Genomic DNA, 25,298 nt, shown 5'->3' on the forward strand with positions numbered 1-25,298 from the left:
TTTATCGATTATAACAGATCAGTCCGGGTCATATTTGCAATAAGCAAAGAAATCTTTTATTTTTTTCAATAAATGTAAATACTTTGATAGAATTTTGGTATATAAAACTAAAACTTCGGTTCATTGGGAATCGGTTTTGTAAACGCTTTCCTCGTGAGGCAAACGCGTGTGCACTTTCTTGGAGGTAAAGATTTCCTTTAGAATTCCAGCAACAAATTTTGTTTACAATGTGTAAAGGGTATATGTATCTAAGCGTAGTGGCGATTGGTAAAGACTTTTCATTACCTACAACAAGGTAGCGCTTGTACATACATACATACCATGTGCACTTGCATGTAGTTATGTATGGCGATGTATTTCATTCAGGAACTGCAGTCATAAAGCCAATACCGCAAAGTAATTTGAACGCATCGACGCGTAATGCTTTAGAAGCAGAGCAGAGCGGCCGCAGCAAGCGCTGCCATCGTCACCGCATTTACGAGTTATGAACGCGCAGGCCAAACGCACAAACACTTAGCGCTAACTGTCGCTCTAAGCACAATATTGATGTATGCACGTGTGTGTGTGAGTGTGCATTTGTGCCTGTCAAACTGACAAAGAGGCAACTTGGTCGAGTATGTGGTTGCTCACAAACACACACAAGGATGGCGCTATTGCGATTCTATGGCCATTTTGAGGGAAAACTGTTGTCGCCAGCCAACAGCAGCGATTTTCTTTTGCTTAACCCATTTTGCCGCCAAAGCTCCGCTGACTTCCCAAACGCATGAACTTTTTATTTCGCTGTGTCGTTGTTATAGTATGTACTGTTGCTCACAAACACACACAAGCGCATGCTGGCGCGCTGTTCGAAACATAATGCAATGAATTTATTTCGTACTTTGAGATTTTGAAAAAAATAGAAATTATTCTACGCTGAGCGTGGCGCGCGCATTTAGTTCGCTATTTGCTTTGCTTGCGTGCGGTTCGAGGAAAGCGAGAAAAACGTAACGGAAATTATTAGTTTTTCGTTATTCTAAGTCTTTTGACACACATAACATTGGCCTATGCAATATATATGGTATACACGCGTGTGACGAAAGTGCGAGTAACCAACAGGTTAAACAAGTTTTGAAGAAAAAATTCAAATTTGTGAAACTTTTGATGCTGAACATCAGCTGTTTGTATAGAAAATTCGAATTCGTTAAAAAAACAACAACAAAAATTGTAATGATATTGTATAATAATAACTACTATAAAGTCACACACTGCGTATGAGTAACGTTGCTGCCTAAAAAAGTGTTACAAATTAAAAGGACGATTTAGCAGCGCGCCACATATACATACACATATATTTTATATACATTTATTTTGCACGCATCGTTGCTTTTCCAATCTTAAATCTTGACGCGGTCATTGCCAAGAGTTCAAAAATAAAAAAAAAAATTGTCGAAATTTTCAGTTTTCAAGGTGTTTTGTGATTGAAAAAAAAAAACAAAAAAAGTTTAAAAAAATATTTGGCTCGTTGAAAAAAGTTTTTGAAATATATACGCAACATAATTTTATTTGGCACTGCCTCAGCTGTGCGCCGCATGAGTCACTTGTTTTTTCTATGCGCAGCAAATTAGCGTGCATATAAACAAAATAGTACTTTGTATAGTAATTTTTGCGCGCGAGTGTAGTTAATTGCAGAAACTAATTATTAAATTAGCGCTGCTTCTTTTTATTTACAATTATTTACATTAAAAATTATTTAAAATTTTTTTTTTTTAATTTTTGCAACTTTCATACTCTGCAAGTCTCAAAAATTTTCACACACACACCTACAAACACATGCATATATGTACGTATATATTGCCGTGTTTACATGGCATGCGTCGGTGGCAAATGATTGCTGCTCCATATAAATAAGCAAATTTTCGATTTTAAAATAGCCAGAGCATTAATTATCGTGCGGAATGTTCATGTTCAATGTTCAGGCAAACCTTACGGAGGCACATACATATAAAAATACATATATACATACACACATTAAATTCAAAAAACATCCAAATTTCTATGAGGCTTCATTTGAAAAGTGTATCTTCTGCTTTGCGGCCTAAATCAAGTGCACTATGCTCAGGAGCACACTCACACTCACGTTCACGTTCTCGTTTGTTTGGCCCAAATCAACTGGTCTCGCCGCGTACGTGTGTAGTTCATAAATTTCTAATGTTTATTCTTTCAGTTTATTTTAATTGTTTTGAACTATTTCTTTCTGCCGGCTGAAACACTTGGCATGGAGGGGGTGAATTTGGTGTTAATGTTTAAATGAGTTAAGACTATGTTGCTTACCAAGTGTTTATATGTAATATACGCTGTTATGTGATTCTTCAAATTCATTTCTGGCACTTTATGATAAGGTGGTAACATGAAGTACTCCTAACAAGTCGCTAAAGTTCAAATATATAAATTAAAATATCAAAATGTACTAGATTAAAATAACCAGTGGCGGATTCACGGAGCGTTTTGGCTGTCAAAACCTACAAAAACTGAGATTTTAACACAAATTCGGAAAAATTTACGAAGTAACATCAATATCAAAAGTTTGTTGGAAGGAAATCCCCCAAAGAAATTCTGAACTCTGAGTTTTGGAATTGTTTCCATACAGTTTGAGTATACGTCACCAGCAAAGAGAAAATGGCAATCCTCCTATGACTATGTCCTGCCTTATCTACAACTTCTCTTAGATATTTTGAAGCTTCGCTTCAAAAAATTAAATGATGTATCAAATTTAGATATGAACTCGCTCCTAATGTTAGGAAAAAGCGATGATGTCCGGTATATGTTGAATACTTTAGCTCAAACTGAATATCACTCTGGCGTTACAAGGCAATTTATGGCGTGACAATGGGCCAGTATAACCCAATCTGATACTGTAACAACTCGGGAATATTTATTATTGTACGAATGAACATTCTTTGACATTTATTTTTTGAAGATTGTCTCTACCAAATATCTACATCCCAGATGATCCATCGGTTAAGTCCAATTTTCGTTGCCTCGTACGAGCATTTCGAGTGATAACTGGCGAATCGTAGCGGTAGCGATTGTCCGCATAGACTTTAGACAATCGAAACCGGCCCAAAACGTGAAAATATCTGCTCACCGAAGTGTTCTCTCAATAAATCCATTGATTGATACGATGTGTGAGAAGTGGCGCCGTCTTGTTGAACCTAAAAGTCGCCGAGATCATGAGCTTCAATATAAGGCATCAAATAGTCGGTTATCATGGCGCGATAACAGTAGCCATTGACGTTTATGGTCTTACCGGCATAATTTGTGAAGAAATATGGACCACTTGTCCACAAACAACACCGAACCGTTATTTTTTCTGGATGAAATGGCAGCTCTTCAATCTCTTCCGGTTGCTCTTCGTCCCAACTGCTGCTATTTTGGCTCAAAAACGTTGGATCTTCTTAGAACTTCTCAAGAGCCCATAGATCGAAGAGATGTCGCTTGGGACGGCCGAGCGGCTTCAGTTGTTGCAAAATCTATATTTCGTACGCTTTCAATTTAAGATCCCAACGTAAAATGCGCCAAGTCGTTTCATACGTAAGTCCGAGTTACTGCGAATGGCGCTGAATCGACTCTTTGCAGTCTTCGTGTACACTCTCAGTTACGGCTGCTATATTTTCTTCATTACGTGCTGGACGTGGTCTATTCGGTCGCATATTATCCAAAAAGTTGAGCGAAGCGCTCGAAACATAATCTTTACTGAACGTGAATTTGTGGAATAAAGTTGAACGATTTGTAAACGTTGTTCGGGCGTAAGTCTTTCCATGATGAAATGCCAAACGATACTGAACAAAAATAACATGACAGCTTGACCCGTGGGCTGTTAAAAAAGGTTACTGAAAAAAATACCTCTACTTGGATCACTCGTTATTTATGAGATATGCATTTATATATGTAGATGTCACAATTAATATATGATCGATCATTATGTAGTGTATAATAATAGTCGTTTTCGACTCACGATTTATTTTCATGTTAAGTTCGAGCTCTGCTTTCTCTCCAAAAAATGTCTGAATTTATAAAAGAGATAGCATACCCGCTCGCTATTCTATCCCCCATTCATTATAGCAGAATAAAGATGTTTATTTGTTTCGCTGCTTTCCATGTTTTGTCGAATCGAACACAGCTAATAAATCATTTGTAGTTTCTTTATAAATGACATTAGTGAGTGCGGGGCAAAGCATTAATGCTTTATATAATATTTATGGCTGGATTGATAACATCTTCAACTTACTAATTACCTTCGCTGATCATAATTCAGTAAGAGTAGTTGTGTGTTGTTCACAAATTTAGATTTTAAGCATAATTTTCGGTAATATTCCTGTCTGTCGTTTATACCGTAATCTCTGGTTAGTAAAATAAATTAATTTTTGGTGCTACATACTTACATTTCCATCATATATGGGAGGCTAAACCAGCTCTTTGAGTTTAAGCTTATTTTCCAATACTATGTATTTGCCTGATCCGATACTCTACATGATGTATGGTATATATTGTAGTACAATACAGGCTGAGGCAACACAACGGGTTAAATGAAACCAGTTGAGACAAAAATAAACCTTTTATTACTACATAAGTTCTTGTACATTATCGAATATTTTTTTCTTAACGCACTTACATTTGTTTCATTGTACCTATAAATAAGATAAATACAAGTTCCCATAGAAGCATATATCAGCTCTTAGAACATCACAAAATGTATGTATGTATGATTGGTCGATACACTGAAAGACTTCGTGTTTTAAGAAGGAGGAAACTAAATAACTTGAGGTGTCACCTTAAAAACTAGGTATCTGGAGAATGCAGTGCAGCTTGGATTCAAAAGTTTTAAAATGTGATCAAATATTAAACAACGAGTTGTTGACCGTTATATATTTGGGGCTCGTTAAAGAGAATAACACGTCTTCTCCTTCAATCATTACATTGTTAATTTTATGATCTAAACTCTACCATATAGTTTATAACACCCTGATCGAAACGTCGGAGACCTTATAAAGCAGTATTTTATATGATCAATGTGACGAGCTGAATCGATTTAGTCATCTTCGGCTGTCCATCTAATTGTGTATACGCGCAGTAGTCCCTCAGATTTTGAGATATCGATTTAACATATGCACACGTCTCTCACCAAGAATCTTGTTTATCGGAATCGGCGATATCCGCTCATTATGGAATATAGCTGTCATACTTGTATACACTGACTGATCAACATCAAGCTCGTGTATGAAAAACTTTTTTATTTTATAAGATATCTTCCTGAAATTTGACATGGACTAATGTTAAAGGCAGCGCTATAATCTCCGAATAAATTGTTCAGATCGGCCCGCTATAGCATATAGCTGCCATACAAATTGACTAATCAAAATCAAGTTCTTATGTGAAAAACTTTTTTAGTTTACAAGATATCTACCCGAAATTTGGCATGATATATTGGCCAAGATATTGCTACAATTTCCGAAAATATTATACAGATTGGACCACTATAACATATAGTTGCCATACAAACTGCACGATCAAAATTCAGTTCTTGTGTGGAAAGCACTTTTATTTAAACAGATTATGTAACCAGATATACCAATTTCACATATTCAAATCTTGGAAGAATTGGCTTATTGCAAAGTCTTGAAAAAAGTATCACAAAGTGAGTGGCACATGTCCTTGACACTATCCATATATGCCATTTTGTCGCATATGACCTTTGACAGCAAGTGTTGGTTGCATTACAATTCGCCCACAAAGCAAATGTCATAAATAGTTGCTTGCAACATTGTTTGCCAGCGCAATAAACAGCTGATATTTCCTTATATAAATATACGGACAGCAAATATAGCACACACACATACAACTATACATAAGTAGTACATGCATACAAAGTCACAAGTAAACAAGTGCAGGAAGGAAATACACACATGCAGAAAAGTGTGCGTTTACGCATTTGTTGCATTGCCTAATATATACATACTCACGCACACATACGTACGTTTATGCAGCTCTGCTTGCGTTTGCCAACGCTTAACTAATTTTATTAGTCCAAAAAAGAAATATGAATTTGCATAGAATTTGCCCTTGTTGGCAGCTGTTGCATTCAACTGACGTTAGTGTAAATTGCTAGTATAGTTAAGCTACAATTAAAAGTGTTGTTGTTGCATTGTTTTTTGCAAAACTTGCAGCCCACACAGCGCTTGGAACAAGGCAAGCCGTTGAAATGCCACCAACGACAATTTACTAAATAAACTATTACATTTAAATGAAGTGCAGAATTTAGCTGCTTAGATGCTATATGATATATAATACATACAATATATATATACTATCTATATATATGCCAAATGCATGTACATGCATACACATATGTAGTATGTGTGCCTGGCTGCCCATAGCAAGCCGCATTCATAATTGGCTGGCGCTGGAATGAGCTGTTGGAATGAGCAAGCAAGCATACAATTTCATTAAATTACAAAAGTATTTTTTATTTATTGCTTGGGCTCGCCAAATTTGGCAACGTCGGAAGGTCGCGTTTGTGCTAACCAATAATTCTAATTTGTCAATTCGTTTTTAATTAACCAGTAGCCAAATAAGTACGCTGAGTTTTTAGACGCATAAAGTGTGCAGCTTTCTACTGGCGTCGCTTTATTGTTCAGGCGTGGAATACAAAAATTATAAAAGCAACTTCAGTTTTTGGATTTTGAACTTCTTTTGACTTGAACTTCTCTTCGACATAGTGTTATTCAACCGAAACGGTAACGGCTAATATGCACATTGCTTTTTTATTCGTCTAAACTTAGCAGTATTACAAACAAACAAGACATTCGTCCGAGAGGAAGCAATAAAATTTCGCTTCCGTTGCATGGTGGGTGTGTGAAGCACATTAACAAGCCCTCAAACCACGTATATATAATATACATACTTACCGAAATATATATGTACGTATCTTCCATGGTCAGCGATGAGCACGCGGGTTTTCGGTTTAAAAAAGTTCCAAATTTTTCTACTTCTTCTGCAAAAAACCAGTTCTACCCAGGAACAAAACATCACCAATTACGCGTGCTACAGACTTATCACTGCTAATATTTTCTGACGTATATTTACATTAATTGGATTAAGTGCTACCTGGTTGTGGTTTCCTACTTTTATAAAAACTTCAAATTTAAAGGGGAATGTTTGTTATCCTTCGAAAGAACATTCTTTGGTTTTTTTTTTTTTTTTTTGAGGATTATCTCTTTCAAATGTTGGCCGCGGCTACATCTCAGATGGTCCATCCATTGAGTCCAATTTTCGATGACTCGCTCGAGCATTTCGACTGGTAACTGGCGAATGATAGCGTGCTGTTTTGCTCCAATTCCTGAATCGAAACGGAATTGTAAGCATAGACTTAAGACTTTACATATACCCACAGGAAAAAGTCTAACGGTGTTATATCACACGATCTTGGTGGCCAATCGACCGGCTCAAAAAGTGAAATTATCTGCTCACCGAAGCGTTCTGTCAATAAATCCATTGATTGATGCGATATGTGGGAAGTGACGCCGTCTTGTTGAAACCAAATGTCGCCATTTACGATGATTCCGCCGACTCACAAACCACACCAAACCGTGGTTTTTTTTCTGGATGAAATGGATGAAATGACAGTTCTTGAAAAATGCCCTTGCCATTGAGCTAGAAATCGGCCTCATCGCTGAACAGAATTTGGCTCAAAAACGCCGGAGGGCGCTTAGGTAGGTCGGGTGGCTTCGGTTCTTACACAAGCTGTATTTTGTACGCTTCCAATTTCAGAATCGACGTAATACGATACGCTAAGTTGTTCCATACGTCAGTCTAAGTTGCTGCGAACGGCGCCGAATCGACTCTCTACAGTCTTCGTGTACACTCTCAGCTACGGCTGCTATCTTTTATTCACTACTGGGTCTCAAGGTCCGAAATTAGGGGTAGTGAACATACCATAGTATCCAGAGTAGAATTGAGTTAGAGTCATTATTTATTAAATCTGAATGATCGTCATGATCATCGGCCTCAACACCCGCGCCGTTAGTTCTGCTTTCTCTAAGCTGGACAAGGAAGCACAGAAAATGGGTCTGGTAGTGAACGTGGGCAAGACGAAATATCTCCTGTCATCAAACAAACAGTCGTCGCACTCGCGACTAGGCTTCCACGTCACTGTTTACAGTCGAAACTTTGAAGCCGTAGATAATTTCGTCTCTTGGAACCAGCATCAACACCAACAACATTGTCATCCTCGAAAACAAACGCCGGATATCTCTTGCCAACAGGTGCTACTTCGAATTAAGTAGGCAATTGAGAAGTAAACTCATCTCTAAACAAACAAAAACCAAACTCTATAAGTTACTCATAATTCCCGTCCTGCTATATTATACAGAGGCCTGGACGATGACAACAACTGATGAGTTGACGTTGCGAGTTTTCGAGAGAAAAGTTCTGCGAAAGATTTATGGTCCTTGCGGCAATGGGGAATACTGCATTCGATGGAACGATGAGCTGTACGAGATATACGACGACATTGACATGGTTCAGCGAATTAAAAGACAGCGGCTACGCAGGCTAGGTCATGTCATCCGAATGGACGAAAACACTCCAGCTCTGAAAGAATTCGACGCAGTACCCGCCGGGGGAAGCAGAGGAAGAGGAAGACCTCCACTCCGATGGAAGGACCAAGTGGAGAAGGACCTGGCTTCGCTTGGAATATCCAATTGGCGCCACGTAGCGAAAAGAAGAAACGACTGGCGCGCTGTTGTTAACTCGGCTAAAATCGCGTAAGCGGTGTCTCCGCCAATAAAGAAGAAGAAGAATGATCGTCATATTATATACTACACTTATATGTTATAAAGGAAATTGTTTACATTTTGAATAGTCAACATCTGAGACACTTGCATTAACAAAATTATTCGCGATAAACGGGAACATGCAGCAATCACTTGATGACCGGTTCGGACTTTAAGGTGAATGCATAAGAACCGCACATCAAGCTCCAGTGCTTCCAAGGAGTCTCCATTTGTGTGAGCGGCCTGGCACTGTTCCGGAGGAACACAATTTCTCTCCTAATAGGCAAAGCTGGCCACTTCTGCGATATTGCTTCCTTCGCAAGGTCCAATTTTTGTATGTACTGATTTGAATTAATAGTTTAAAATCAAGAGAACCACTGTACAGGTTACTAAACCTATCAAAAGGACTTTTTTACTATACCTTTTTGAAGTTTTTTTGTATTTAGATCTAGTGAATACCTTTAAATTCGAACTGATGGCGAGGGTTAGAAAGAAAATTTTCAAGCTATGATTTGAATACATAATTTTGCAATAAATTTAATTGGTCTTAAACCCAGAACCTCTTATCAAGTAGACCAGAATACCTATTAAGTATGTATTTCAATATTCGACGAATGCTGTTAGGGCCAATTCTGTAAGATCAAAATTAGCAATTCATATACAGAGGAAATCATTCGCTACTAAGTTCTTAAATGAAAAATATCCTTAAAGAGAAAGAAATTCCAAATCAATACCATTTTCTAAAGGCAGAGAATCTAGCAGATCATCACAGTTGCAGTTGTAAAGAAAGTTCCATAAAAACCATAAGAACGACGAACGAAATATAAGAAAAATTTCGATTCGATTCTAGTGTAGTCGTTTCAGACTAAAATGTGCTTTGCACGTTGTTAACTTTAATAAAGACCAGCCGTTATAGTAAGCATAATGACAATTACGAGTATTGACTTTGTATCTCTTTTACTTGCTTAGACTGATCTAAAAAAATAAAGTGCTTACTCATATGCAATTTTTACTCTTCAAACGGAATAATGCAGTGCTCACAATCTCTATTAAAAATGAATAACATTAATTCTATTATAAATACTGCAATGAACTGCACCCGCTCAAGTCATACTCTTATCTGTTGAAAAATGCAAATTTGCTTGGTGTTGATAATCAGTCAAGAATGTGGGACAAGGAAAAACTTTTAGATTACTGTTAGAAAAACAAAACTTTATAGTATTAGTCAAGTGTACCAGATGCTATGGAAATTAGTAGTACAAAAAAAAATAAAAAAGTGTCTAATATTAAATATAAATACTAGCAAAAACGCAATATTATTGTTATCTCGAGACTTTTGGCGAAACACCAACGATGTTTGGTCTGACATTGTGCTTATGGAGTACAATTCCTCCCCTATTGGCCAACTCTGGTTTTTAAGTGATTAATTTCTTCAGACGATCCAATTGTGTGCCGATTTAAAAGTTAGGTCATATGGAAGCAACTCTGACCGCTTTTAAGTGATTACTCTCTTCAGATGATCCAATTGTTGTGCCGATTTAAAAGTTAGGTCATATGAAAGCAGCTACTGGTATCAGGTCCACAAAGACTACTTACAATTACAGCCGCTTGGCTTGCATTTTCGTCTTTATCGTAGATGAAATGGAAAACTTCGTGTACATGAGAGTGAGCCAAAAAAAAGCGAACGTTTTTTTTTCGCTTGGTACTCTGAAAAATTGATTGATAGGGAAAAGTTCTCTACCTAACGGTTTTCAATATTTTTCTTATTATCAGATAGAAAAAGCCGATTTCATAACAGCGCGCCAGTCGTTCTTTCTTTTCGCTGTTTGGCGCCAATTGGAGATTCCAAGTGTAGACAGGTCTTTCTCCTTCAATCACTTCAATAAAGTGAAAATCTTCTTCTACCTCTGCATTCCCCGAAGGGTAAAGCTTCGAAAACTTTCAGAGCTGGAGTGTTTTTGTCAATTCGGACGACATGACCTAGCCAGTGTAGCCGCGGTCTATTAATTCGCTGAACTATTTCAATGTCGACGTATATCTCGTACAACTCATCGTTCCATCGACTGCGGCATTCGCCGTTGCCAATGCGCAAAGGACATTAATATTCAGTGGAACCTTTCTCTCGAAAACTCGTAATGCCGACTCATCAGAAGTTGTCATCGTCCATGCCTCTGCACCATATAGCAGGACGTGGATGACAAGTGACTTTTAGAATTTGGTCTAAGTTTGTTGAAAGAGGAAAATCGAAACTCCGACTCATCAGATGTTGTCATCGTCCATGCCTCTGCACCATATAGCAGGACGGGTATGACGAGTGACTTTTAGAATTTGGTCTAAGTTTGTTGAAAGAGGACTTTACTTCTCAATTGCCTACTCAGCCCGAAGTAGCACCTCTTGGTAAGAGTTACGCTGCGAGGGAATTCGAGACTGGCGGTGTTGCTGGTGTTAATGCTGGACGAAATTATCTTTGGTACCACTCCGAAGTTCACTACCAAACCCATTTGCTTCGCTTCTTTGTCCAACCTGGACACTTTTGTACAAGATTGCACCTTCTCTATGTTGTTTGCAGCTCGAATTATTTTCTCCAGCAGCAGATTGAAGAAGTCGCACGATAGGGAGTCGCCTTGTCTGAAACCTCGTTTGGTATCGAACGGCTCGGAGAGATCCTTCCCGATCCTGACAGACCTTTTGGTGTTGCTCAATGTCGGTTTACACAGCCGTATTAGTTTTGTGGGGATACCAAGTTCAGACATCGCGGCAGCTCCTTTTCGTGCTGTCGAAAGCAGCTTTGAAATCGACGAAGAGATGGTGTGTGTCGATTCTCTTTTCACTCGTATTGTCCAAGATTTGGGGCATGGTGAATAACTGGTGAGTTGTTAATTTTACAGATCTAAATCCACACTGCTAAAGTCCAATCACTCTGTTGATGGTGAGCTGTAATCTTTCCCACAATACGCTTGATAGAACCTGCGATGTTGAGAAAGTTTATCCCACGGTAGTTGACACAGATTGTGGGGTCTCTCTTTTTGTGGATTGGGCAGAGCACACTTAAATTCCAATCGTCGGGTATATTTTCGTCCGACCATTTTTTATTAAGAAGCTGATGCTTGCCCCTTATCAGTTCTTCGCCACCGTGCTTGAATAGCTTGGCCGGCAACCCATCGGCCACTGCCGCTTTGTTGTTTTTCAAGCGGGTAATTGCTATTCGAATTTCTTCTTGGTTGGGCAATGGAACGTCGAACGTCTGCTCTTTTTTTAGTGTTGGGAAATCGATTTTACCATTGCCTGGAGTTATGCTTTCACTGCCATTAAGTAGGCTGGAGAGGTGTTCCCTTCATAATTTCACAATGCTATGGGTATCAGTCACAAGACTGACATATATACTTCCCCGTACCTGAACGTAGCCTCTTCTTACATGCCTACTATCAATTTATATGCATACCACACAAGTCGTATAGGAATTCTTAATAATAAAAATGCTCGAGCAAATCTTTAAGATTTTCTATTTTAATTTAACTACGCGTGTCATTAGAGAAACATGCCCACTAGACGCGTATCTTGCATATCAAATATGTGAACAAATGTGCGCGTGTATGTATGTATGTCTCCACTAATGCAGAAAACAGATAAAGTAGCTAAATCTCAGTCGTTCAAGCGCAGCAGCAACAATGTGTGCGCAACGATTAAGGCATCTGTGTTGTTTACTTCGCACTTTAATCGCTAATCAAAAAACGGGCGCGATAACGAAACCGCATTCACCGCAACGCAACCGCAAATGTCTTCTCTTTCAGATAGCGCTACCGGGTAGTGTCAGAGTGTGCGGCATCTAAATTGCGAACGGCCAAGCGTTCAATGCGTTACATACAAGCATAGCAATTGCATTGAGGCCTAGAAAGTTTATGAGATTTGCGAAAAGAAAACTCACACCGCACTTTGCGTTAATTGCGGAAAAGTGATTTGTTGTGGCGACTGTGAGCGTGTGGGTGTGCGTGTTCGCTGAAGTCGGAGCCATTTGTGTGCCGCGCACGTTCAGATAGTCGTGAAACTTTATGAAAATTGTATGAGCAGCAATAACAATAACAACATAAACATCAATAGCAACGGCAACAGCAGCTGGAGCAGAGCATTCCGCAAAGATGTCGACAGCTAAATGGATTTGGCGATTGGCGTTGAGCATTCTAGGTGAGTACATGTGTGCTGGCAGAGAGATTTTCCTGACCGCTCGTTGTTTGTGTGTTCAGTGTTTGTTGGTGGTAGATGAAATGTGGAAAATATTAATGTCTTATTTTTATGGCCGCCACTGTTGAAGTATTTTAATGTAATCCAACAATTTGTAGCAAAAAAATCGACAAAGTTAAATGCTTGAGCTCCGATTGGCAGTAATTAAAATATTTTTGAATTTATTTTCGCTTTTCATATTTCGAAATACTTAATAAAGGCACTTGTGGGGTTAATACTTTTAAAATGAAAACAAATAAAAATTTAATTTTTTGACTGTAGCCAAGAATTTGCAATCAATCAATTATAATTCTTTCGCCATGAATTGCTATGCTTGAAGGCCCTTACATATACGAGGGCGGTCCGTTAAGTAGTTAACAACAACCGCTAATGACAATAAATCAAGCCGATGTTGCAATAGACGTTCTCATAGGCAGCTGCAGCCAAAATTTCATCGTACTTTTGTACGATTCCCTGTGCGGAAGAGGTTCTCCCGCGGATTTTAGAAAAAAAAAACGAGGAATACCTGTCGCTGATTCTTCATCGGTGGAGATCGTTAAAAATTGGTTTAGTAAGTTTCAACATGATCACAGATGATTTTTGATGAGCCACGCTTTGTTGTCCAAAAAAATGTTCGCATTAACATGACGAAAGTCTACGATATTGCGTTTCCAAACTGCCAATTGCAGGTGCATGAGATGTAGATATAGTAAGTATCTTAAAAGAATGCGTGAGCCTTACTCTGCATGACATACTGGACATGAGAAAGCTGTCGGAACGATAGATGCCGCGCTTGGTTACTCCGAACAAAAAGCCCAACCGTGAAACCACTTCGAAGCACTATTTGAAGCAGTTTGAGTACAAGCCGAAAATCTTTTATGTTATTACCGTTGACGACACATGGATCCACTGGTAGGTAGCAGAAACCAAGCTGCAGTCGAAATTGTGTGCTTCACCTGGCAACCTTGTTTCAAAGAAGGCGAATAGCCCAAACTAGAAAAGTGATGGCCATCGTCTTCTCGGATTTACTCAAGGTGGGATCTACAGCAGAGTTGAACGAATAATTGAATTTAGGAGCTAAACGACGACATCATCAATAAAAAGTTAGGTTAAGTTAGGTTAATCTGGTAGGCCAATAAGCCACGCATAGACCAGTTTCGTTCTTTGCGATACCAGATGTAGCTTAGTTGTTAAGTGCAAGAGAATACCTGCGCTTGACGTGAATTTTAACAATCTCTGCGGCCTCACTGTCGATACCTTCTCCAACGTATCACACCGTGGTGACCCCAGATGCTTACAACGTAGTCTTGCCAATGCGGAACAAGTGCACAAGGGATGCTCCATTTTTGCCCTGGTGCCCTACTCTAAACATTTACTGCAGTCTTCTCGATCTGTCAGCCCATCTTGCGGGCGTTGTCGCCACCAGATAGAGACTAGTTAGTAATCCATCATGTTCCTACAGTCTCTTCTATCGAGTGCCAATAGGAATTTTGTGTACTACCGATCTACTGTATTGCACATGACTTTTGCAGTTTTGCACCCATGTAACTTGTTTCCATCGGGTTTTGATTTTCTTTGCCATGCTTCTGTTTATATCGTCGTAAAGACAATGTATGGGTTTTCCAATGTTGATCACGTTTTCGGATGTTAGCCATTCTTGGCAAACTCGTTACCTACTTCATTGCCCTCGATGCCTTTGTGGCCTGGCACCCAGTATTAGTAAAGCTGCTTGCTTCTGACAACACTCTCTACTGTCGCCGTGCTTTTCAGGACACCTCTGTCCGATATGCCATACGAGGTTACTACTTTGATTGTAGGTGCATTAGAGGCCAGCTTCGCGGCTTTCGCAATAGCAAAGACCTCAGCGTGAAATATACTGCAGTGGTCCGGCAAATTAAAAGGTTGCCTTATTCCTAAATCTGGACAGTACACGCCAGCATCAATTTCATCGCCCATTTTCGAGCCATCAGTATAGATGTTTAGAGCGTTGCGCGTAGCTAACATACCTTTGCGTCAGGTATCTTTTCCACATCAATATGGATAGTTCATAGAATGACAAAAGACACTTCGACTCAAAACTATATTTCTACTGTACAATAACAAAGCTAAGTGAATGCAAGCCAATGTCAAGCAGCAGTAGCTTATTCCATTAGTTTCGAGTGATCAACTGCGCATCAGATGGTACCAGCCGTCCAAGCAAGCTATGCATACCGTTAGCACCCTTGTTTTATGGAATGTGCTTGAAGAAGCTCAAAATGTTCACAGGGATCTGTTGTACCGAATTATTGGACAGAGTCGAAGCCAAATTCTAAAAAAAGTTACCATTCGATGAAGAAAATGTGCTTTTGCACCTTGTCCGACTTTACATCTTCTTCTTCTTTATTGGCGTGGACACCGCTTACGCTTTTATAGCCGAGCTTACAACAGTGCGCTAGTCGTTCTTTCCTTTTGCTATTTGGTGCCAATTGAATTCCAAGTGTAGTTATTCTCCATCTGCCAGCGGAGTGGAGGCCTTCCTCTTCCTCTGATTTTCCCGGAAAGTACTGCTTTAAATACTCTCAGCACTGGAGTGTGAACTATGTCAATGTAGTCGAATATATCATGGTTCTAGCGACTGCGGTAGGCGCCTTTGCCAAAGCGCAAAGGACCATAAATCTTCCGTAGAACCTTCCTCTCGAAAACTCGTAACACCGACTCATCAGATGATGACATCGTTCATGCCTCTGCACCATATAGCTGGGCGAGGATGATGAGTGACTTGTGGAATTTAGTATTTGTTCGTCGAGAGAGGACTTTACTTCTCAGTTGCTTACTCTGTCCGAAGTAGCATCTGTTGGCAAGAGGTATTCTACGTTGGATTTCGAAACTGACGTTCTTGTTAGTGTTAATGCTGGTTCCAAGACAGACGAAGTTTTCTACGACTTCGAAGTTATGACTGTCAACAGTGACGTGGGAGCCAAGTCGCGAGGCAACGACTGTTCGTTTGATGACAGAAGATATTTCGTCTTGCGCTCGTTCACTACCAGACCCATTTGCTTCGCTTCCTTGTCCAGTCTAGAGAAAACAGAAGTAATGGCGCGGTTGTTGAGATCTATGATATCAAAATCATCATCATACGCCAGCAGCTGTACTGATACTTTATCACAGTAAAATGTTGAATGAAAAAACTTAACCTCACTAATTCTTGTGTATCGAATCAAAAGATGGTTGTGTTGAAAAGTGACACGCCATTTTTCTAAAACTTTCCTTGTTCATTTACAGGTTAAATGCTTATTGGACCGTTTTCGTTCCAAGTTCATTTCAAAAACATATAGTACATACATTTCAAGTGAAATTGTAGTTAAAAAAAATTTCAATAGTAATTTCAACTCAAAACCTTAAAATAACGGCCTTCAAACTAGAACAAAAAAATGAATTTTCAAAAAATTCTATTTCCAAAAGCCACTTCAAATTCATTAAACACAATGTCTACATAAAATGTATATACAAACAAACATCGAGCCTTTTTCTGTTGATAAATAGATTTTATTTTTAATTCGTGCACGTCATGAGTAAATGCGGCGGTGCACGGTGCGTATACGTGATTAATAATTTCGTTTCGCTTTTTAGTAATTTCATATTTTTAACAAGCATGACTCTGCCGTCACTTAACAATAACATAAAGTATTTAGCACTATTTTCTTGAAATCTTTTTCGAAAATCTTCTGTCATGGCACTTTGGAAATAAATCAAGCGTTTATACTTGCGCTGGTACCGCCATAGTTGTGTGATGTGGTCGGTTGCCGCGGTAATTATGATCGGTAGTAGCGTCATCACTCAACTGTGGCAGCATCAATCCACAGTGGGCCATATGCTCTTAATTTTTTTGCCGACCATGAAATTGGTTCAACGGCACTTTTTAACTTTTCGTATTTTTTATATAAAATATTGTATATATTAATGCGTGAAATCTCCTAGGGGATTTAACTTTTAATTATTTGTAGCCTGTCAGCTCAGGCATAACAATGCTATAAATTAATATTATATTTAGTTTTTAAAGTGCGCTATGATTAAAGGGATATAGTTCAACGATTCAACAGATTCAACTTCATACAGAATTTTAATGAAGTTTGTTGTGGAGTGACTTGGTAATAGAGTGATCGGTGGTTAAGAACATTCATTCGGATGTGAAAAAGGTTGAAGCTCTTTGTTTTTGTTGAATAATACGCCGTCGAAACAGATAGCTAATTCGGCCAATACATCAGTTTCGCCTTCCTTAGAACATATATATGTGTCGTGGACGGTCACGAAAGCACTCTGAAACTCCTTCAAACTCTTTTAAACTGCTGATCTCAAAGCTGCCCCTGTTGTGCGTAGTGATTGTACGCGACACATATCGCGCCGACAGCTTTCTCATGTCCAAAATGTATAGTATTTCATACATGATATGATGCATGTGGTCTCGTTAGCTTCAGTTATCCCTCGCTTATTCAATCGGTTGTCAGAAAATACGAGAGTGTGAACTTTTGTCATGTTGTCTTCGGTTTGTTCAGTATCGTTTACAAATCGTTCAATTTTATTACGAATATTCTCGTTCGGAAAGAAGTGGTTCGCGCGCTTCGCTCAACTTATGGTTAACACAATGGGCCTACTGAGCGTACTATTCGAAAAACCATCACTCATCTTGCGACCTACCATTCATTATTGGATAATTTTCGACCGAATAGCCAGGGTCCAGCACTCAGTGAGGAAACTATTGCAAGCGTAGTTGAGATGGTACATGAAAACCGTGAAGGGACGATTCGGCGCCGTTCGCAGCAACTCGGACTGACGTATGGAACGACTTGGCACATTTTACGTCGAGATCTTAAATTGAAACCATTCAAAATACAGCTTGTGCAAAAACTCGATCTTCCCAAGCGATATCGCTTCGTTCTATGGGCTCTTGAAAAGTTCCAAGAAGATCTGACGTTTTCGAGCCAAATTTTGTTCAAGCATATGGCACATTTCTGGCTCAATGGGTATGTAAACAAGCAAAATTTTCGCATTTTCGCGAAGAGCATTCTGAAGAGATTTAAGAGCTGTCTTTTTATCCTGAAGAAATAACGGTTTGGTGTGGTTTGTGGGTCAGTGGAATTATCGGTCCATATTTCTTCAAAAATGATGCCGGTGAGAACGTAACCGTCAATGGCGATCGTTAACGCGACTGATAACCGAATATTTGATACCTGAAAATAAAGCTCGTGATCTCAGCTTCGATTAAGGCCTCGGAGAAAAACATCACCCGTGTTATTCGCCAGTTATCAGTCGAAATGCTCGAACAAGTCATCGAAAATTGGACTGAACAGATAGACCAGCTGAGACGTAGGCGCTTTCAATATTTGAAAGAAATAATCTTCAGAAAATAAATGACAAAGAATGTTTTTTCAAACGATAATAAACACTCCTCCAATAAATGTGAAGTTTCTGTGTTTTTTTTTTTAAGTAGGGAACTTCTAAATGGATTACACTTTAGTTTCGGTACTGCCGAAGTTAACGCTTTTTTCTTTGATACAAATATTTTTTGAGCATTTTGAATACAGTCTTATTTTTTGAAACACATATTTGACAAACATTCAGTTCATTAATATCAATTGATGTTATGATTTCATTCTTAACAACATACAATTTATTATTTAAATTTTATTATAAATCTCATACTCCCACCTTAGGAATTCGTATTTAATACTTCTCTAAATAATCTTTGCACAAAAATAGAGCAATAAATTACGAATTTAATTTAAGTATTCAAAAATCGCATTTCGAAATTCGCGCGACAGCTGTTGCAATGCTACAAATACAAGCGATAATATTTAATATATAAATGAATGGGGAAATTAGTAGCGCTGACATAAAATTTGTGGCAAACCTCTCTAATTTGCACAAGCATTTCACCCAGTTTCTATGGCACCTATATAATATAGTCTTGTGTATGTTTGTTTAACATATATTTCACCAAATTTTATGGACATTTTGACTTTCAGCTGACAAAATGCCGACACTCTCAATATAAATATCTCTTGGCTATGATAAATGGGGGTGCCTTTGCAATTGCGATGCCAATATACTGCGTGAACAAAAAAAGGGGTGGGGGTGAAACTAATTTTCCATTTGACGTAGAACTTGACAGAGATGAACGTGTGACGCATGTGAGCTATATTTACCGAGACTAAATTATTTTAATTATTTTTACACGAAAAAAAAACAAACTTATTAGAGGAGTGTTTACACTGAGTGCTTTGCTGAAAAGCTCTCTCAATTTCTCAATTTTATATTGTATACTCTTTTGTACTTTCTATTATTTGCAGTTTGTACTTTCAAATCTTTCTGCACTCAAATCCATAACAACATTTTCGGTAATCCGAATAATGCCGGCATTATGTCATTCGCAGAACCAATCCCATTTGTTGTTAACACTTTAAATGATCGCTCGAAAAGCCTGTTTTCTTGTTACTAATGACTTAATGAGTAATTGAATGATCAACTAATTGAGTTCATAATTTTGGTTGTGTTGTATTGTTTTTACAGTTGTGCTAGTCACCAGCTCAGCGGCCAATGAACCGACCGGATACTTTCGTGAGGTCTGCAAATATCGCAAGGGAAAATTGGTAAGTGAATTTTAAGATTTTTCCCTCATTTATTTTTTAAGTATTAGCCATTGGTCGATAGTTTAAGAAATAACAATATCTGTTTGGCGTTATAAGATAATAATAAACCCAATGATTATCCTCCTTCCGCACAACTGAGGCGAAGTTTGCAATCTGCATGCGAGCGGAAGTTGTCGACTCATAAGAGGCAATAGAGTTTCTAAAGCGAAAAATGTTTTGTCTAAGGATTTTCACTTCCAGGCCTTAAAGTAAATCAAAGCATTCCTATAAGTTTAGCGAGTACAGTAAAATAGAATTTGGTTCTTGTACTAATTGTGGACTAAACGAAAGTTGCTGTGTATTTCTAAAAGCTCTAATTGAACACTTTGGCATACCACAGAGCAGTTGCTCGTCAGTATTCAGCTATTAATGTTAGGTAATACCCAATTCGAGTAACTGAAGATATGCTCGGAAAGTAGGGAAAATCATTGGGAATATATTCTGATAATGGAGGACTTTCAAAGCCTTCTTTAAATTGCGCGTAGCTGGCATTCAACTTTTAAAATAGTCTTGTGACTGCAATCCGCCTTCCTTGGAAAATTATCCGATATAGTCAATTGTCTTCTCTTTCAATTACACTTAGGTTAGGTAAGGTTAATCTGGTAGGCCAATAAGCCACGCATTGACCAATTTTGGTCCTCTAGGATACCAGATTGGGTTCAGTTGCTGGGTCCAAGAGGAGTAATCATCCTTTGGGATGCCTGCGTTTGACGAAAATTTTAACAGACTTTGCGGCCTCACTATCGATACCTCCTACAATGTATTATACTGCAGGGATCCCAGATTCTTACAGCGTAGTCTTGCCAATATGGAACAAGTGCACAAGAGATGCTTCATTGTTTCCCTGGTGCCCTGCTCTAGACATTTCCTGCAGTCTTCTTGATCTTTCAGTGTGTGTCGCCACTAGACAGTGACAGTTAGTATTCCCTTCATATTCCTTCAGTTTCTTCTATCCAGTGCCAATAGAAATTGGGTGTACTTCCGATTTATTGTTTTGTACATAACTTTTGCAGTTTTGCACCCAGGTAGTTCGCTCCATCGGGTTTTGACTTTCTTTATCATGCTCCTGTCCAGATTGTCGTGTAGACAATGCATTGTTTCCCAATGTTGATCACGTTTTCGGATGTTAGCAGTACACTATTCTTGACAATTTTGTCCACTATTTCATTGCCCGCGATTCCTTTTAGGGCCTGCCATCCAGTAGAAGTGAAGTTGCTTAATTCAGGAAACACTTTTCACTGCTGCTCTGCTTCCCAAGACACTTCTGGTCGAAATGCGATACGAGGTTACTGCATTGATTGCTGCTTGGCTGTCTACGTAGATGCTAACTCTGGAATTGCCTGAAGGTGCATAAGAGGCCAGCTCTGAGGCTTTCGCAGTAGCAAAGACCTCAACTTGAAATGTTCTGCAGTAGTCCGGCAGATTAAAAGTTTGTCCCAATTCTGGACAGTATATTCGCGCACCAACTACATCGTTTTCGAGCCATCCGTAAGATTTTATATAACATAACCTCCATATATAACCTCTCTCTCCTTTCTCCTGCTCTGTGGAAGTTTAAAAATCGAGCATTGCAGGAATGGTTACATTTCCTCAACCTCTTATAAACACAATCAATTTCCCCTTTAAGAAAACTCCGGAAGTACAGTACGGTCAAACCCAGAGCTTTTTAAAAGGAATGTTGCCTAGAGAGTTAAATTTCAAAGGATTAAAATTTATATTTTGTGTTAAGGGTATTTTATTTTACATTACTACTTCTTTTCCTTCACAATATAACGACAAATTTTGTACATGGTTCTTCCAGCTAAGACCTGTAACCGAATACCGACAACGTCTGCATGCGTTGCGTGAACAGATGAAGATACGCTCCTCGCTGCGCGGTCTCGAGATCGATGCATACATATTATCACCCTACGATGAGCATTTGAATCAGGAAATGGCCGAGAATGACAAACGCGTGCAATATCTAACTGGTTTTACGGGTATCGGAGCATTTGCTGTCGTTACGGCGCGTTCGGCGGCGGTCTGGGTGGACAATCGTTATGTGCAGCAAGCCGATGTGGAAGTCGACTGTGAATGGGAGCTTTATCGGCTGAACGATACTGTAACGATAACGGGATGGCTTTCGGTTAGGGCAAAGAAGAATTGATATTAGATAAATAACTAAAAATTGTATATTTTTATGTTTGAAGTCTAAACTGTATGCAAATCAGCGTGTTGGTGCCGATCCACATCTTGTGCCGCACCATTTGTGGATGCGTTGGGAGCGCGAGCTGGGCAATCGGCTGCTGGTGCTCAGCAGAATTAATAACAATTTGCTGGACATGATATGGGTAGATCGTCCGCCAGCATCCAATTTCACAATACGCGTGCAGGAACTACAGTTCGCCGGCGACAAGTGGGAGTTTAAAGTGGACGAGTTGAGAATGAAATTGCAGAAATTCAGTTGTAATGCCATGATCGTTACATCACTCACCGAGATAGCCTACTTGCTGAATATACGTGGACTGGACTTGCCATATACACCGGTGGTGAAGGTAAGTTTGCCAAACATATAGCGAGAGGAACAGATAAATAGAGTTTGAACTCGTTATTTTCCAGTCTTACCTCATAGTGAGCCACGATGAGATCTTCTTCTATGTTGACCACAGTAAGATGACACAGGGCATCGACTTCCATTTGCGTACAGACTGTTACAACGAACGTTGTGTGAAGTAAAAATTATATAATATTTTACATGTCACCTTTTCTAATCTACAAATTATTCTCGCAGAATTCGAGAATACAACAAAGTGTGGAGCGATCTGCGTACTTATGCGCAAATCTGGAAACGTGTATTCGTACCGGGTCCATGTGTGAATGAAGAAGGTGCTTCTGAGGCCGTCTACGCGGCACTGCCAAGCAATATAGTTTACATCGAGGCTTCGCCCATAATTTTTATGCGCGCGCAGAAAACTCCCGAAGAGCAGCGCGGCATGCGTGAGGCGCATGTGCGTGATGCCGCAGCCATTTGTGAAGCCATGAGCATTTTAGAGAACAGAGTAAGTGTCCACGAATTCCGATGTATGTTGAAGTAATTTAGTTATTAAATGCTCTCATTTCGAAATGCAGTTCTTCATCGAGCAATGGACCGAGGAGAAGGTGAAATATGAGATCGATCGTTCGCGCCTCTCGCAGAATAATGCACGTGGTCTTTCGAAGCGTAGCGTTGTAGCTTTCGGCGAACATTCCGCATTACCGTACTACATTTCCAGCAATGTCACCGATATCGAAGTCACCGACCAGAGTTTATTGGTCATTGAATCGGGTGGCCAATATTACGAGGGTACAACCGATGTATCGCGTACGTTTATTTTCGGTGAGCCGACAGCCGATATGAAACGCGCCTATACGAATGTGCTGGCTGGTATGTTGGTGCTGGCAAAGTTACGGTTTCCCTCCAATTTGCGTGCATCCGGTGTGGATGTTTTGGTGCGACGTTTGGAGTGGGAAAATATGGTGGATTATCCACAGACGACGGGTAGCGGTATAGGCGCCTACGGAGCGGTTAAGGAACGTAAGTTGAAGTATAATTTGAAAAAATGTTTGCAGATATTTTTTAAGAATAAAATATATATTTATATTCATAGCTCCAATCTCTATTGCTTACGGCGAGGAAGGCTCCCATAGTTTTCTGGAGGGCTATTTCTTTTCAAGCGGTGGGTGTTAACAGTTTTAGGGTTTGTAGTAAAGCAGCTGTTAATTATGGCTCGGATTTTTTTCAATATTTTAGAGGCTGGCTTCTATCGACCTGGCGAGTTTGGTGTACGGCTTAAAAATGTGCTGGAAGTAGTCGACACCGGCAAGACGCATCCGAATGGCATGAAATTTCTGGAATTTCGTCAAGTAACTCTAGTGCCCTTTGAGCCAAAGTTAATCGATCCAACGCTCTTAAATGCAATGGAGGTGAGAAAAGTTGTATAGGTCATCAGAGCTTCGTAAAAAATTGAAATTTCAATATACATACTTCATTTTTCTTTTTGATAAATAATTTTATTTTTTGATCACGCTTCTTCTCCTTCCCCACCAGAAACGCTACCTCAACGAGTACAATGCGAAAGTGCGCGAATTTGTCGGTGGCGAGTTGAAACGCCAGGGCAACATGCAGGCCTTCCACTGGATGATGAATAAGACCCGCCACATACGCGAGTATCTGCCGGAAGAGGATTATCGTGCGGCGCGTGGTTCGGGTAATCGCACACGCAGCTTTCTTACTGTAACAGTTCCAGCGCTGTTGTTGGGTTTAACTGTTTTAGGCAGCTTCCTGAAGTGGTTACTCTAGTGAAATGTGGAAATATTAGCCGATTCTAAACATAACTACTTAACTGAAATTTATTAGTATTGTAGGAAAAATAGCTATAAGTACTAATTATATGTATCATTAAGGCTAATCTAATTGACTTTAGCTAAATTATAGTGTTTACCGATGCACAATTTAAATAGTAATCGAAAATGATGTGCCTAATTCTCACTGTGTATTAGCTTTAAGCGTGTAAATAATGTGTATGTGCCTGTCGGTGTCCAATTCAAGATGTGAATTCAAACTGAATGTATTATTTTTTGTAATAAAAAACTAATTCAATTAAAAGCTCGAACTATTTTGACTAATTTTGATAGAAGATAGAAGAAGGGGTGTATTGAACATGGCAAAAGAAATTGATGTGCGATCAAAACTCAAATAAAGTTTTTTTATTGGCGTACAGCTGGATATTACTGTGATCGAAGAGTAAGGTGATGTGATTATCGTGTTTTGATGCGCTATGAATTCCCCCCCGGCCTCACTGTCGATAAAGAATACTTGCCCCTCGGGGAGTATCGTGGTGGTTGTGGTTAAAACCCGAATGCGAGAAGAACTGACTTTCCTTTTCGTGCTGTCAAAAGCAGTTTTGAAATCGACGAAAAGGTGGTGCGTGTCGATTCTTTTTTCACGCCTTTTTCAAGATTTGGCGCATGGTGAATATTTGGTCAGTTGTTGATTTTCCAGGCCTGAAGCCGCACTGATAAGGTCCGAGTATGCTCGGTTCTAGAGTTACCTCTGTATGTTCTACTAGAATATGCTTCGGTCTTGAAACCATTTGTCAGTCGCCACATCTTTTCGTAGAATTTCCGAGCATTACCGCCATCGGCCAGCATGTCAAGCTTTTCGTACTTACACATTTCGGCCTCTCTCAGTTCAATAAGAGTATTTGGCTTATATTTTTCTGAAAATACCCGTAATAATTAGGTCTGTCATTAACTGACACTTTTCCATACCGGGCAAACAGTTCGTATCATTTCTACGAGAAAGCTCCACGAAAATTGATTTCAAATTCCTCCTTAGTCCATGGCAGAAAGGACATTTTTTAGAATATGGAACGGACCTAAACTATTCCAGGAAAAAGATTCCCACACCATGATTGATCCTCCACCATGCTTCACTACGCATGAAACATAGCGAGAATCAAATTTTTGATAGATTGGCCGGCGAACATACCTTCGACCATCAGGATCTATGCGATTATTTTTGGTACATCGCCCCACACAACATACTGCTATTGTTTTGTTTTCCAAGATCAATAAGAATTGGAAA

At 39.2% G+C, this 25,298-nt stretch overlaps 1 protein-coding gene across 4 annotated transcripts; it reads left to right on the forward strand.

Annotated features, from left to right (window-relative positions):
• The first annotated feature begins 917 nt into the window (after positions 1-917).
• On the forward strand, positions 918-24,324 carry LOC126757274 (xaa-Pro aminopeptidase 2). Of its 4 annotated transcripts, none has more exons than XM_050471081.1 (11): positions 918-983; positions 12,602-12,992; positions 19,575-19,654; positions 21,495-21,818; positions 21,883-22,227; positions 22,292-22,404; positions 22,464-22,731; positions 22,802-23,246; positions 23,320-23,388; positions 23,463-23,635; positions 23,760-24,324. In XM_050471081.1, the coding sequence occupies exons 2-11, from the start codon at positions 12,947-12,949 to the stop codon at positions 24,009-24,011; spliced, it is 2,115 nt and encodes a 704-aa protein (XP_050327038.1). In that variant the 5' UTR covers positions 918-983; positions 12,602-12,946; the 3' UTR covers positions 24,012-24,324. The 4 variants fall into 4 exon arrangements, with proteins under 4 accessions (XP_050327038.1, XP_050327014.1, XP_050327021.1 ...); XM_050471057.1 differs by having other exon boundaries at positions 933-1,095; XM_050471064.1 differs by having other exon boundaries at positions 933-1,057.
• The last annotated feature ends 974 nt before the right edge of the window (positions 24,325-25,298 follow it).

This window comes from Bactrocera neohumeralis, chromosome 2 (assembly GCF_024586455.1).
Source record: "Bactrocera neohumeralis isolate Rockhampton chromosome 2, APGP_CSIRO_Bneo_wtdbg2-racon-allhic-juicebox.fasta_v2, whole genome shotgun sequence".
Lineage (NCBI taxonomy): Eukaryota > Metazoa > Arthropoda > Insecta > Diptera > Tephritidae > Bactrocera > Bactrocera neohumeralis.